Below are 16,013 nucleotides of genomic sequence, written 5' to 3'. Positions count from 1 at the left end.
GACCTTCCCTAAGCAGGCGAAGGGCTGGCGGGCTGAGCAGGGCGGGGAAGCTCATTTGCTGCTGTGCCAGTTGAAAAGGGTTTCTGCCTTTTCTGGTTGCCTTGATATATGTGTTCTTTTCTGAAGAGCTTTTCCCAAAATCAGGTTAAAAAGGAGCTGTGATGATGGGGGGCAAACCTCTGTTCCACTAGCTGGTGTGGAGAGAGCAGCTTGAAAGGCTTGCTGCTTGTTTTTCTTTCTTCAAATGGCAACATTGATAAGCCTGCAAAGACGTTTACAACTTGCCAGGTAGCTAGAAAAACCACCCCATGTCCTGTGGACTAGCTCTGTGGCTTTTTTTTTTTGCATTGCAGTAGGCTTAGCACATACAGGCAAACTCCTTAGCTTTGGTAATGCAAAGACCGCAGCCCAACTTGGGACTTAAGGTTCACAAAATTTTTTAAAAAAACAAAAACAGAATGTAGGAAGCTGCCTTATACCAAGTCAGACCATTGGTCCATTTAGCTCCAGGGTCTCAGGTAGAAAAAGGCATCACCCACTACTTCAGATCCTTGTAACTGAATACACTAGGATTGAATCTGGGACGTTCTAATGCAAAGAATGTACTCTACCACTGGGCTATGTCCTTTCCCCAGTGCTGGCAAAAGGGCTGCTGTGGCTACTCTGCTCAGTTTTTTTGGGCAAGAACCTAGGAATGTGCCAGGTCTAGCTATTCCCCATTGTCCACTGAGGCTGCCAGCAGCTCCCTAGGGCAGTGATGGCCAAACTTGGCCCTCCAGTTGTTTTTGGACTACAACTCCCATCATCCCTAGCTACAGGACCAGTGGTCAGGGTTGATGGGAACTATAGTCCCAAAACAGCTGGAGGGCCAAGTTTGTTCATCACTGCCCTAGGGTCTCAACCGGAGAGCTTTCCCATCACCTGACCCTCCTTATTAGAGATGCAGAGCAGGTGCCTGATCCCTGCCTAATGCAGGTAGATGTTACCTAATGCACTTTGTGCCAACACCTGGGGTCAGATCGGTCCCAGGAGAGCTAAATACCTTTGTTTTCCTGTTGTGTAAGCAGAGATGTCACTGGCAGCTTAAATAATTCTAAGCTTTCTTTTTAAAAAAGAACAGGAGCCAGCCCTGATCCGGTGTTGTTACCTGGGATGGGCAAGGCTGTCTTTCCTTTTATAGCCCCACCCAGTTTACTCCAAGATGATTGTTTCCTGCCCTAAGTGGGAATGATTGACAACAGCCCAGTATTCTTGCTAATGTAATTCAATCCCCACAGGGATATTTTTGCACCTGCCGTTTTCTGCAGCCACCGCTAAGGAGTTGATCCTCATGAAGTTTATTCTAGGAGACCTCGCCATAAGAAGGGATTTTTGAAAGGCTTGGGAGTGGGCTGGGTGGTGATGCGGGGGCCACATGGGTTGCTTCATGGCCCTCTGCTCAGCCTGTATGTTTTGCAGATGGCCATGTGAATGTATGGAGCACAGCATATGCTAGACAGGGTGCCATGTTGAACAAAACCAGTTTCTGGGTTTGGGGCAATTTTCATGTTCTGCAGGCAGCAGAATGAGGCGGTCAAATCACCTGCATTGGCAGAATGGACGTGCAGGTGAGAATACCTTTATTAAACACGTATTCAAACTTCCCTGCATATAAGGGAGGAAGGTTTGATCTCCCCTCCCAACACCTGAAGTGGTGCAGTCCATTTTTCTGATTCAGTTCCCGCCTCATTCTTCCTGATGCCTGAGTTCAGCCACAGACTGGATCTTAGGATTCTCGACCTGCTGTAGCAATGATGCCAAGCTGCTCAGGCATCTCTACAGCTTCGGTGGCTTTTAAAAGTTAGCTGAAGGTGGCTTTCATTCATTCTTAATTCAGGATTGTGTGGACTTGATTGCTAAAGAAGTATGCCAATTTAATGGTTTTCGTTACTTAAACCTGCAGTCAGTTTTAAATCTCCCGAGATAGCGGACGATCTCGTTGCCCGGCGCCTTCAGCTGGTCCAGTCAATCAACCGCTTTAACAAGTAAGCTTCAGAAACTGCCTTCCGAGTGCTGCCTGCCGGTACTGCCAAAGCATCAGATAACACTGCATGCAGTCTTCAATTGGGCTGGAGCTGCAGGATGTCTTCCAAGCCAATCTGATGTGGTGGTTAGTGTCAAATTAGGACCTGGGAGACCAGGGTTCAAATTCCCACTTGATGGCCGTGAAGCTCACTGGGCTTGCTGTGCCCACCACTTTCCCCGCTTTCCTTTATAACGGGGTTGCAGGGGGAGTGTCATTGGTGGATCAATGCCTTTGCTTGTGCAGACACATGTAGCACCTGCTGTGCATTTGAACAGGGCTTGCCTATGTCGTGCCGATCTAAACATTCCATATTTTGATAGAAACCGTAACCTGAGTTTGAGGTCTTCATTTGAGCAGGAGCTGGGACAAGCTTTTTGCCCTTTCGTTTAGCCCTTCCATAGTATGAGCCAACACACCAGGAGGTCTTCAATTAACTATTGTTTCATCTTTTGTCCAAACTGAAAAAAACTATGGTTACTATGGTTACCGCCCTGTGGAACACCCTCCCACCAGATGTAAAAAAGAAAAATAACTACCAAACTTTTAGAAGACATCTGAAGGCAGCCCTGTTTAGGGAAGCTTTTAATGTTTAATAGGATATTGTATTTTAGTGTTTTGTTGGAAGCCGCCCAGAGTGGCTGGGGAAACCCAGCCAGATGGGCGGGGTATAAATAAGAAATTATTATATTATTATTACTAGCATCAGAACAAACCAGGATTTGAAGTTGGTTCAACTACATGGGCTTATTCCAATGCTGGCAACCATAGTTTTTCCTCCTGACACACCATTTGGCACTTAACAGAATGCAGCTCGGTCAGGTCTCTACTACTTGGGGCAACTTTCAGAGACGGCAGAGGGAGCTGCAGCAGAGAGGATTGCTGAAAAGCCCTTGTGCTTCTCTTTTGGTTCCAGCCTTTGCATATGCCACCTGGTTACTGAATCCTAAAATATAGAAAGGGAGACAGAAATGTTTTTCAATAAATAGGGCCACATCCAAAGGTGCCCCACGGAAAGTTGACATTCTGTGAACATGGGGAGCTTTGATCCTGTGGAGGCCCCTGTAAATAGATCAAAGAGTGATTTTTGCAGATTTCTCTCTGCCACTCCTCCATTTCTATTTAGAAAAATTCACCATCCCTCTGAAGAGATGGAGCATGTAGGGAAACTGCCAAAATTTGCCTCCCTCCACATCAGTTCGAAGGAGTGTCTGTTGGACCCCTAATGGAAGGGCACTTTTGAATCCAACTCACAATGTCCCAGCCATGTCCAAGTGTGTCACAGTGACACCTTCACTGCTTAGGTAGGGCTGACTTCGTTTAAAGAGCCTGAGTAAAGAGGTCAGGTTGTACAACACACTGTGACGTCTCAATTAGTGGCTGGAGAATAAAGAATCCAATACGCAAGCTGGCTGTCCCTAATTTAGACTGTTGGAAAAGTAGCTGATGCTGCTAAGGGTAAATTTAAATGACTTGTCTTCTGACCTTTGTACACTTAGACTCCAAAGGACAACTCATGACATTTATACCCCAGGAAGGTCAAATATTAAGAATTTTCAGCAAAGGCAACGGAGCAAGTTTTGTTACTGAAATACCGCCACCTGGTGGCTGGCAGAGATACAGTGCAGTACTGAGCGACTTGTACTCAAATGTAACCAAGTTTCTTTTAACCTTGTTTGTTTGTGTCTTTAGGTCAAAAGACTTGCGGAAAACTATAACGAGAGATAAAAGTGTCCCTAACTTTAATGATGAATTACTGCACCAGGTAGGAAGACAGGTTTGAAATGAAGGGCTTGCTTTTTTACTTTTTTATTTCATAAAATGTATATACCACTTGGTTGTAGAAAAAACCCTCAAAGTGGTTTACAAAAATTGCAAACTGAAATAAGTGGTGGCTGAGATTCTTGGGGTGTTAGTTCTACAAATGTGCTGGATATGCATCATAATAGACAAGAGTCTATGGCTGGGGAGACCTGATTTCAGACCCCAACTTGCTACGGAGTTGGTTGTAAGCTTACTCAACAGTCACACACACTCACCTGGCATGTTGTGAAGATAAAAATGGGAGAATCCCGATGTCTCCCACTGTGACCTCCTTGGGAGGAAGGGCAGGGCATAATTAAGGTGTGCCAGCCATAGCCCCTTCCTCAACGTGGAGTGCCTCTTACTTGAACGATCCATTCCTTCTCCCCTATATTTTTAGTTATCTGGTGGAGAGGTCCAGTAGATGAATTGGTTCAGAAAAAGACAATTAGGATGGTCAGGGATGAGGAAAAAAATTAAGATATTGGTTAAAGATATTGGAGGCGGGGGTGGGGTAGGCACGATAGCACTCTTTAAATCCCTGAAAGACTTTCACAATGAGGAAGGCAAAGAGTTGTTTTTTGCTGCCCCAGAAAGCCAGACTTGACCCACTGGGCTGAAGTTACAGGAGGGTAGCAGCTGATTAGTAGGAGAAACTTTTAATGGTATTTGCTTTAGATTTATCAGCCAGATAAAAATAAAACATCTTAACGTGCTCTTTTTTGTTTTGATTCTCAAGCTAGCTATTAAGAGCTTTGATAAGAGCAAGCTAAAGCCCGTGGATCCTTTAAAACAAAGCAGGATGCAGATCCTTGACTCCGGCAGCAGAGGGGAGCCCACACTGGATGAAGTTGAGTCTGATGTGGCAGCAGCGCCTCTTAGGAGTAAACTAATGCATCGGAGACACACGGTTAATGTGGCCCTTTCAGATGCAGATGACATCCACAATTTATCCAGAGATCCCCCTGTTTCTTCACTGGAAGGCTGCTCTGCTGATTGATGCTTTCAAAAACACTGGCAAGGAAGCAAGTTTGTAAGCAAAAACAACAGCAGCAGCAGCAACACCAATTGGCGTCAGTTCCACTCCCTTCAAGAATCAAAGAATCCTTAGGATCAAGGCATTCAAAACTGCAATGTGAAGACTGGCAGGAAGAGGAACCTCTCCTCCCTCAACCAACACAGTTTGCAGTTGGAGACAGAAGGGCTGTTTATTTGCAGTTGGATCCACAAAACCCAACAGGTGTGATCTATTTTAAACACACACACAACTGAGATGTATATGGAGATATCAAAAACTATGAGACACATTAGTCTGTACTTGAAGTCTTGAAATCAGATATAACTGTAATGGGTGTAAGTTTGGAACAGAATACCTATGGGACTTCCAAGGCCTACATAATTATAGTTTGAAAAGACAGCAGTTTCTTTCCATTTTTGCACTACTAGTTTACACCAATTGTTGAAAGGAATTACACACACCGGCAGCATAGTTTGACACAAAGGGCAAGATTGCACAGATCCTTTGGTTCTCATTTATTTTATTGAAACATGGGCCATATATGGGTAGTTGAAAGTGAGGGAGGTTATAGTCACTGTTTTATAAACAAAGGGTACATCTTCTTATGAAGAGTAGGACTTGGATTTTGAATCATTTTATTTTATGTAGCAGCCCGCATTACTGAACATATTCTCAAATACTTGTATTGAGACTACAACCTTACCCTATTTAATTTAAAATAGCAAATATGCATGGCACAATAATACAATTCCACTAAATGCAATGAGTCTAGCTAGAGAGTACATCTGTATCCACCAGGTCTTGGAAGAGCTGCTCAGTTGACCTTACTTGAAAAGACACTTCCAGATTGATAGATGGGGGCACTTTTAGTAATGGAGCGTCATTTTGGTAAACATTCCATTCTTTATTTTTATTTTTAAGAGGGGTTGAATTATCACTTGAACAGCACAATAACTTTTGTCAATTCCAATTCTGTTTTGATGTAATATTTGTAAACAATACATTGGGTTTTTATTGTTTAATATTTCTCTGTTCAGAATGTTAGTGCAAGGTATATAAAAAGGTAGAATGCTAGTGGGCTCCTGAAGGACAAGGAAAAGTATATTTTTCTACTAAGTAATTGAGTTCACCTAGTTTTCTTACATGCCTTTGACTTGTGCCAAATGATGGGAGAGAGAAAGAAATAGTAAAATTAACTAATCTATGCTCTTAATGTGGGACTCTTTATTTATGGTAAGTCATGAATTGCAGCTTGCTGGTTGATGGGAGCTGCTGCCAAAAATAATTTTCTGAAAACTTTATAGCCTGTTGCTCATGTTCCAGTTTTAGCAACACAGATCCAGTTGCATGAAGGTGTGGGTGCTTCTGTGGAGTCTGGAAGCAGGAGAAAAGGAATGCATTCTGGGTCATCCTAAGCCTCCACTGTAAACAAGTTCCCTTGTATACAATTGTGAAAAATTATCAAGTTTGATATGAGCATCGTAGAGGGGGCAGGCAGCAACATGCATTGGTTTTTTCAAAAATCAGTGCCTAATGCTTTACAGCACCCAGAGACACGGGAAATGGTGTCTTATCCCAAAGAAAGAGGCATTTGGCCACTCAAAATTCATTACCGGCTACAACTTGAACAGCCACAGCTGTAAACAATTAGTGCACCAGTGTCAATGTGCACTAATTATAGGGTCTTTAATACAATTACAATGGACAAATAATTGCTCTCTACAACTCGTTTCTTTATGGAAAGATTTTAATATGTTTCAAAGCTCTTATTATATATGTTCCACAGTGAAGAAGAGGGTCAAACCCTTCCTCCTTTTACAGTCTGCCTTACATGAGATGTTGGTACAGTAGACATACAAAAACCATTTCATTTTGCATTCAACAAAAAGGCACAACCTGAAGTCACAATGGCACCATGATGGCCAGGGGAATTAGGCAGCTGTTTCAATAACTGCCTGAGAAAAGGAGGCGGTTTGGATAAGAACAAATATGTTTTGTCTGCTACCAACCTTTAGCCTGCGAGATGACAGGAATTGCAGTCTGGCGACATCTGGTGAGCCAAAGGTTCACCACCTGGTCTACACAGTTCTGTGTTGCAACGATATTTAAGAGAGAATCTAGCTGCTGTTAAACCTTTAAATAATTTTAATACGAAAGATTTAAGCACGTGCTTAAGTCTTCTGTTGAAATGAAAAGGGCTTTAAAGATCCTGACTTTGGTTGCATCACTCTCAATCACTCATGCTATTAGCAAATGTATGGCAGGGGGTGGGGAAAGACATCGCTTGAGAGAAATATTTCCCAAGCACACGTTATTTCAAGCTCCATAGCGTGCCAACCAAGATTTATCTAATTTTCAATGCAACAGATCATCCAGCAAGATACTGTATCATGGAACCATATTCTGATCAACCAACCCCTCTGGCTTTGGTTCAGTGAAACTGCAAGTGTTCCAGTACCCAAGCGGACATGACATGTAACTCACACATTACATCATGATCCTTTAACATTTAAACCAGTAGTTTTCAACATTTGGGGACCAACACATGCATTTGGGGACCAGTTTCTTAATTTTCTAACCTATCTGTACAGTGGTGGTACTCCTGTTGCAATCTACCTTAGATCAGGCCCCAACATGCCAACTGAAGACCAATGCTGCAAAACCACGCTAACCGGGATTTGCTGTCCATTAGGATGCTGAAACGGCTTTAAAAACCCTAACAGCAAATTCTAGTTACCATCCTCGGGAGAAAGGGGAGGGGGAGCTTGCACATGGATGGGGAAATTCCATGGCTGTTCCAAATCCTTCAACCGTGGTTAAAGGATCACAAATGTCATGTTTATACAGCAGCCTCTGTATAAACATTGAATCTTACATATTCAAATCAAAATCTTGTATCCTGTGAACTATTTAGCCTGCACATGCAACTCTACTAACTTTGACAAAACCAGCAGGCTGCTTGCAATGCACTTTCCTCATTCCCTGCTGGGTTACGATGCATCCTGTTGCCACTGAAGTACGACGAGCATGCTGCCCACAGGTGCCAGTGGCATAGCAGTGTCCAAAGGAAAAATGAAGTCCAAGTGACAGGGAGTGAACCACAACTTCTCAGGCCTCTGCTATAAAAACGGTCTAAGAAAACCATTTCACTTAATTTTATTATACAGAACACAAGACCATCCTTTATATAAAAAAAATGTGTACAGGGGGAAAAAGTGTAAACTTTTCATCTATGCTTCTGCCAGGCACAGCACACTTTCCTTGACATACGCCAGATGATTTGCCTTTCACCAATTAATCTTCCTCATCAGAATCCAAAACTTTCCTTCTGTTGAACTAGGGGAGAAAACACAGTGTAGGTGAAAATAACTTTGAGGCCAAGTTTAATAATCAACAAGAGCTGCTTTTCCTCCAGCCAGAAGAATTCCCTGTTTGTGTTATGAGAACAAGAGCAAGCAGAGAGCTGCGTGAAGCAAGGAAGCTCCCAGGTTCTTTGCCAGCTGCAAATCTCGCACCTGCCCAGCCTAAAAGTCGATACCCAAGTCTTTGTTCATTGCCTTGCTGTATTGCTAGATGTATTTTCAAGATGCATGTAAGCAAATCTATTACAATAGTATAGTCTTTACATCAAGAGATAATAGGGACCAGCTTGTAGGCTACATCCTCCCACCAAGCTGCAGGAAGTGGCCCCGGCAGCTTTATCTCCTGGACTGATTAAAGCGTGCCCTAAAGAACAAACTGGAGGATATTTTGTCTCTCATCTTAGAGTGGAGCACTACAGCACTAAGCTCGAAGATGAAGTCACCTGCCTACTCTTTCCTAGAGTTCAAGGCTGCATTTCTGGCCACTCCCACCCCACCAAACTGTAAGCAGTAGCCATATGCAGATTTTCTGCTCTGTATACGGTCAGCTTCATACAGGAAGAAGCATGCAGATGTAGTAAACCTTTAACAAAAAATACTGGCTATGCTGTGATCCTGCGACCACTCTACCATTGGCGAACAGGCTCCGGTTTTTAAGATGCCCTACCTTTACTGTTGTTTTCTTGTCAGTTTGCTGACTCACTTTTTCAAGTATTTCTATCAACCCTTGTTCAGTTACCTGGGAAGTAAAAAAAACCAATCTCATGTAGCAGATACTCATTTGGTGGGAATGGCACATTTCCTCCTCGCCTCCCTCTGGGGGCAGAAGGACACACCCTATACAAGCAACTTAAACACTACACACAGGTAACACTTTCATCCAGATCATCATGACAGTGGAAGGACAAAACCAAACAGCAAAGACCACCACCACAGAATCATTAACAGGTAATCTGCTATCCCCCATGTCACATAAAACGATTCATCAACTTTTTATAGAAGACTAAAAAAAGCGATTTGGAAACAAGTGTGAAGAGGCTAGAGAATTATCCTATAATAGTACAACTTTTCAAAGCTTATAAATCAATGTTTTGCTGGATGTGTAAGAATTATCTTGCCAAATGAGACAGATCCATCTAATTTGGCATTCTGTTTTCAGGCAACAGCAAACTCAGTCCAGCAGAATAACCAGTGTTTGCTTTCTACTAACAAACCACAAGGTGAAGCCATGGTTGTTTGTAGCCTTCCTAACCATGGCTTGTTATCACTGTGGTTTAGCATGATATCCAAACCCTTGCTTGACCATCATTTTGTCGGGCAACAAAGACACAAAGCAGGAACAGGTGGAAAACAAGCAAAATGTCAGAGAAACAAGCAGCAACTTGTTTGCTAGTCTGTGAGGCGATTCATGGTGGGTCCAATAAACTGGTTAAATCAAAACCATGGCTTTGTGTGATGCACAAAGCCTGCCTGCCTTTGAACATTTATTTATAAATCTGTATTTCATGGAAGTTATTTCCTATATTTGATTCATCAAGAAGTCATGACAGAGATTCCACTTACCTTCCCACCTAACTGTCCAAACCTGCCCATCTGTATGAGGTAATTCTCCACCGCTTTTGCCTTTTCTGGTTTCACAAGCGCTAAATTACTTACTGAAAAAGGAAAACAGATATTTTGCATTTTTTTAAAAAAACACACACCAGATTACTAAAGTAAGGCAAGACTTATTATTCATAGTACTGCAAAAGGCCTTGAACTGTTATTTTAAGATTGATTACTGATCTATGCCTGGTCTTATGAAAAAGGAAAACTGTATTTTAAGGAACTCTGTATACTGCTTTGTTCAGATATGGCTTATTATTTCCATCCTGCTTTCTGATTGTTCCATTCCACTCAACTTTTAGACTGGGGGAAAAGTCCAGAGTAATGCCTTCAGACTGCAGTGCTTCAGCGTCCAGGAGCAACTGACAAGAGCTACAGATATGTGCAAAGGGGAACAGTCAACCATCCGCTTGAGGTCAACTCCAGTCCATAGTCCTAGCTTAGCACCCACCAATACATTTAGGAATACCACTACAGTATTCTGCAGAAGCAGCTTTTAACTCAGCAGTCCTCACTAATGTCCATTCTAGAATAATTAACTATATATCAACAATAAGTTCAGAAAGTAGTATCCAGTGGCGTCTCCTCTGCATCCTCCTTAGAACACAAAAAGCAAACGTAGTGAGAATTGAAACCTACTCTCCACATTAGTGTGCCTAGCACTGGACCCAAAACACTGCATTATTTTCCTTTAGTAAAGTTAAGTATGTGCAATCTAAGTAAGATGGACTCAGAGAAAGGTTTTAGAAGTTGGTCAGAATACGTCATGGATGCTTACATCTGGCACGAGCTGCCTGATCCAAAAGCTGAGCCAAAATGTTATTCCTCATTTCTGATTCCCTGTAATATAAAAATTATACAGTTAAATTACAGCTTCAGAAGATGTGCAGTGCATTGCAAGAAAGTAAAACACACTGACCATTTTGTACAACCAGAAGTTTCATATTTAGACATTGCTAGTACTCAATTATATTTAAATCATTTAAACTACTATCCTTATGGAATTTACTGTGGAATTTGAGCACAAATTCATTTATTATTATCTGGGAAAGAGAATCCAACTATGGAAACTTGAAACACATTCAAATCCAACTATGGAAACTTGAAACACATTCAGTTCAGAGGCAGATCACAAGTTATTCATGGCTCAGTACCAAACCCCTACAAAGGTTAAACTCTCACTTGTTTAACAGTGGGCTCTTGATGCAGGAAGATTACACACCCATTTAGAAGAGTATGTGCATTGTAAAGGTCTAATAAAGACAAAAAGGATAGGAACCTTATTTAAGGAGAATGACAAAAAGGGGGGAAACTCTACTGGTCCCAATGTTCTGTGTCTCTTCTGTTTCTGTCTCTATATCACACTTAATTTAATAATAAATGCAAACATGGCAGCCCATACCTCTGTTGCTTTTTATTTGTTTCACCTTCATTTTTCCTATAAATTTATTTTTATTATTATATTAAAAGTTAATTTTATCCCACCATCACACCTGCAGAGACATGAATCTGGATGACTCCCAGTAGATGTACCGTATTTTTCGCTCTATAGGACGCACTTTTCCCCCTTCAAAAATGAAGGGGAAATGTGTGTCCGTCCTATGGAGCGAAGATGCCATAGCCCCGCGACCCTCTCCCGGCTGGAGAGGTGACAGGAGGCAGGAGCCTCTCCGCTGCGCCTTTCCGTTGCTCCCTGACCTGCTCTTTGGGGCTGGTGGTGGGCTTCCCCCCGCCAGCCCCAAAGAGCAGGTCGAAAGGAACCTGAAGCCTGGAGAGCGAGAGGGGTCAGTGCACACCGACCCCTCTCGCTCTCCAGGCTTCCAAGGTAGCCGCCTGAACGCACTTTAAACGGCACCTTGTTTTAGAGTGGGAAAACAAGAGGGGGAAAGTTCTCCCCCTCTCTGTGCAGCGCCTCCTGCCCGCTTCACTGAAGGGGCGCTGGGCAGAGAGGGGGAGAATTTTTTTCCTTGTTCTCCCCCCTCTAAAACAAAGTGCGTCCTATTGTCCGGTGCGTCCTATGGTGCGAAAAATACGGTATCTCACAACATGCTTCCAGTCATGCGGTAATACTGATTACAGGATACAATCATACTAGCAAAAAAAACCCCCTAAGATGTGAAAGGGTGCCTTCTCCCCGCTACTGTACACGACGTAATAAAGGGTTATCAGTCTACCGAAAAGGTGGCTTTTGTTTTCATCCCCTCTGTTACCTCTGTTTTGCTTCTTGCTGTGCGATGTCACTGGAAGGATCCTGAAATGTCAGAAATAAGAACCAGTTTAGTAGTAAAGCATAGCACTACTGAAGAAGTACAAACAAACAAACAAATGCTAAACTACACATATAAGGCCAGGACTGTTCTTATACAGAAAAACTCATAAATGCACAGCTATTACTGCTCCCAGGTAGGGAGAAGGCACTAGATCCTAAAAGATGAGAGTCAACTTTTGAGGGTGTTGAAGTACGCAACCTTCAGGTAATATAGAATCTACCAATCAAGATGGGAAAGTAGCTATTCTTCAGCCCCACAGATGGACAAGTTACTTAATACATGCCTGCAAACTGTGATAAGAATTGCCTATAGGTCACCAGGCAAGAAAACTTCACAGAAGTTTCTTTTTTTCCTTTGATGCCACAAATGGGCATATAAGAACAGCTGAGCTGGCAAAAAAGATGTTGTGTACCAGTAATGCTTTTGCAAAGGCTGGCTCTAGATTCCTCGTCAATGGCTAGATTTGACAGGCCCACCTTGGTGGATGACTGACAAGTGCTTTCTACACAAGCCCCTTCTCCAGGTTGGTAACTGGGTGTGGGGCAGTGGAGCAAAGTCATTTAAGAACCTTCCAAGAGCTGCATTTGGTGCCGGGACTGACAATTACTTAGCCCTATTTCCAGACAGTGGCCGAATCACAGAACCCCTGCTCCCTCCCACTCAGAGCCAGTATGGCATAACCAATGTCAGAATACAACCATGGAGACACAGGTTCAAATCCGCACTCAGCTATGACACTAGCTGGGCCACCTTGGGCCTAACCTACCTCTCCCATGGTGGTTACACAGATAAAGATGTTGGGGGGACGGACGGGACTTAGGGTTGACAACAATCATGCCTAAAAGCCCACAAGGGTAAACACAAGAAAACCAAACCAGACAGCACCATCAGTCCTTGTTTTCTCTCTTTCAACTGGTTAACTTCATTCATTATTTTTTAAAAGAGAGATGTTTGTGTTAATATTGGATGTAAGCTGCTTTGATTTTTTTTGCTGAAAAAAAAGAAATAGAAACCCTGAAAATAAGAGATATGCTGCCACCCCTGTATATACACTTTCGTGGGCGTCAAGCCCCATTGAACTCAATGTGTTTCCTTATTGAGTAGGTATGTAACATTGGAAATAATCCCAACACGTGTGTGTGTATACAGACGTGCGTAATACACAAAACACGGGTCTCTTCCTCTGACTTCTCCCAGGGTGGTCTCTGCGCCCCTCCCGCCTTGCCTCCCACGCCTGAGGTGGCCCTGAGCCCGCAGTGAGGACTAGCGCCATGCAATTAAAACCGAAGGCCCAGGCCCGCCCTTCCCCTGGCCGGCCAGCCAGAGGGGCCTCGCCTGTGGGCCAGGAGACTGGGCGAAGCGCCGAAGGCGACGCCCGCCCGCGTGTGAGGGGATGGTGCAGGCCCGGCGCCCTCCGCTCCGCTCACCCCGTGCTTGGCTTGCAGCTCGGCCATCCTCTGCTTGCGCAGCACCTCCAGCTCCTCGTCCGCCATGGCTAGAGACAACGAGACGTCGGTGACGCGCAACGTGGGCGGGGCCGCTTCTCTCTTCAATCTCTCCCGTTCCCTTCAGTGCGCCGGCGCAAGAGCAGGCGAGGCCAACGCAATCACGCACCGAGAGGAGGAATTATAGCACAGGCAGCGGAAGCCGAGCGCCGAATAGACCAAAGGAAGAGCCATCAATAGAATCAGACCGCGAGGGTTTTCACGAGGAATCTTTCTCGCCCACGACCCTGAGAGTAAGGGTCTCGCGCTCTACCAGCTGAGCTTAAGAGAGAGAGAGAAAGTTGGTGAGCAAACGATCAATGCTCGCCTACTCAGAAGTTATCGTAAGCGCCCACTGGGTCCAATAAGATGTAGCTTCTCCAATACTGTCATGAAATTCTGCTCAATATTGATCCAGAGCAGAACTCCGACGTATAGTTAGCAGAATAAAAACTTAAACACGTTGCAAGATTCTCCCAAAGCAGACCATAGGCAATTAATATTTCATCCAGCAGAACTTTACTGCTACTGAAGGCAAATGAGCAATAATGGTCACAAATCAAATACATTCAGGGTTGGCGCTGTCCATAAGAAATCCAGGTGCAGCCGACTTGACTTTAACTTATAGTAACTTATTATAAGTCTAAACCTTAACAACTAAGCATACTATGTACAGAACACCACACCAGAAGAAAAGAAAGACAGACAGAAAGAGAAAAGTGAAACCCAGGCTCCTCCTGGCCTATTATTATAGTCAGCATGACCTTGACAGAAAGAGATAAGAGAACCAGTTTAAGCCAGCTGTACTCAGCTTCTCTGAAGGTATAACCCAAACATCATGAACCTTCTGCTTGTTCCTTTTCACACAGAAACTTCCAGAACCCTCTTGAATTAATTAGAATAGGGAAGACCTCTACATATCAGATCAATACTTTCTGTACAAAAAAAAATGCAAACTGACATATACATGTCGTAAAATCATAGAATCGAAGAGTTAGATGGGACCCCTAAGGGTCATTTTGTCTAACCCCCTGCAGGAACCACCAGCTCAATAATCCCTGGCAGATGGGCATACAACCTCTTGCTTAAAAACCTCCAGTGAAGGAAGGAGGGAAATGCCAAGAGCTTGAGTTGCAACAGTGGGGGGATGTAGAGAAAATGTATAAATGTATGTAAGTTTTATACAGATTTGTGTCCTATTCTTAGCTCTCCTTTTTATTGATGAACTTCCTCTTTTTTGGGAGCTGTGAAAGTGCATAGACCCCTTGTGTAGTTAAGCCCTTAAGACTGATAGGACAAGCACATTTCATGTTGGAGGCCTTTTGCCTTTGGGTGTCAGTTGTTGGGGATCCAGAAAGAGGGGAAGAGTGCTCTTGCACTCCTGCTTATGGGCTTTCCATGGTGGGCGTCTGATTGGCCACTATGAGGAGAGGATGCTGGACTAGATGAGCTCCCTTCAGTCAAATGCAGCTTCAGGTTTTTTCTTATGTTCATTCATTGCCGCTAAGGATTCAGCGTTTCCCATACATGGATCTCCTGCTGTTTTTTTGGACTAAAACTCCCATCATCCCTAGCTAGCAGGACTAGTGGTAAGGGATGATGGGAACTGTAGTCCAAATACTGATGAATACCCACGTTTGGGAAACACTGGATTAGGCTTTCTAGGGCTAGGATCCACAATGGCTATGTTCTAAAAGACGCCTGCTTCTTGGGAGAAAAGCAGTGACAAACCTAGACAGCATCTTAAAAAGCAGAGACATCACCTTGCCAACAAAGGTCCGTATAGTTAAAGCTATGGTTTTCCCAGAAGTGATGTATGGAAGTGAGAGCTGGACCATAAAGAAGGCTGATTGCTGAAGAATTGATGCTTTTGAATTATGGTGCTGGAGGAGACTTATTGAGATTCCCATGGACTGCAAGAAGATCAAACCTATCCATTCTGAAAGAAATCAGCCCTGAGTGCTCACTGGAACAACAGATCCTGAAGCTGAGGCTCCAATACTGTGGCCACCTCATGAGAAGAGAAGACTCCCTGGAAAAGACCCTGATGTTGGGAAAGATGGAGGGCATAAGGAGAAGGGGACGACAGAGGACGAGATGGTTGGACAGTGTTCTCGAAGCTACCAGCATGAGTTTGACCAAACTGCGGGAGGCAGTGGAAGACAGGAGTGCCTGGCGTGCTCTGGTCCATGGGGTCACGAAGAGTCGGACACCACTAAACGACTAAACAACAGCCTCCACTGTCAGAGTCAGCATGCATCTGAACACCAGTTGGTGGAAACCCCTGGAGGGGAGAGTGGCTGTTGTGCTCTGGTCCTGTTTGCAGACCTGGATGTTGCATTAGATGGGCAGGTTAGGTTAAGAGATGGTTACTGGTCAGTAGTCATTAGTCATGAGGGTGGCAGTAAA

General features: G+C 43.8%; 2 protein-coding genes across 9 annotated transcripts in view; one reads left to right on the top strand and one right to left on the bottom strand.

The window, feature by feature from the left end:
* The window catches only part of ANKRD27 (ankyrin repeat domain 27), a 69,856-nt gene extending 63,760 nt beyond the window's left edge, over positions 1–6,096 (top strand). For all 8 annotated transcript variants that reach the window (XM_081203958.1, XM_081203960.1, XM_081203961.1 and 5 more), the window contains 3 exons: positions 1,943–2,024; positions 3,755–3,827; positions 4,605–6,096. In XM_081203958.1, the coding sequence (XP_081060084.1) occupies positions 1,943–2,024; positions 3,755–3,827; positions 4,605–4,865 (416 nt within the window). In that variant the 3' untranslated portion in view covers positions 4,866–6,096. The remainder of the gene's footprint in view (positions 1–1,942; positions 2,025–3,754; positions 3,828–4,604) is intronic.
* Positions 6,097–6,612: 516 nt separating this feature from the next.
* On the bottom strand, positions 6,613–13,699 carry PDCD5 (programmed cell death 5). The gene is made up of 6 exons (XM_081203967.1): positions 13,548–13,699; positions 12,061–12,101; positions 10,629–10,690; positions 9,809–9,900; positions 8,913–8,984; positions 6,613–8,219 (listed from the first exon to the last, which is right to left on the bottom strand). Exons 1-6 carry the CDS (start codon positions 13,611–13,613, stop codon positions 8,178–8,180), a joined length of 375 nt encoding a protein of 124 aa, XP_081060093.1. The 5' UTR covers positions 13,614–13,699; the 3' UTR covers positions 6,613–8,177.
* Positions 13,700–16,013: the final 2,314 nt, after the last annotated feature.

Source organism: Podarcis bocagei (genome assembly GCF_964188305.1).
Source record: "Podarcis bocagei genome assembly, chromosome: 7".
NCBI lineage: Eukaryota > Metazoa > Chordata > Lepidosauria > Squamata > Lacertidae > Podarcis > Podarcis bocagei.
This window is presented reverse-complemented; position numbering and strand designations above follow the sequence as displayed.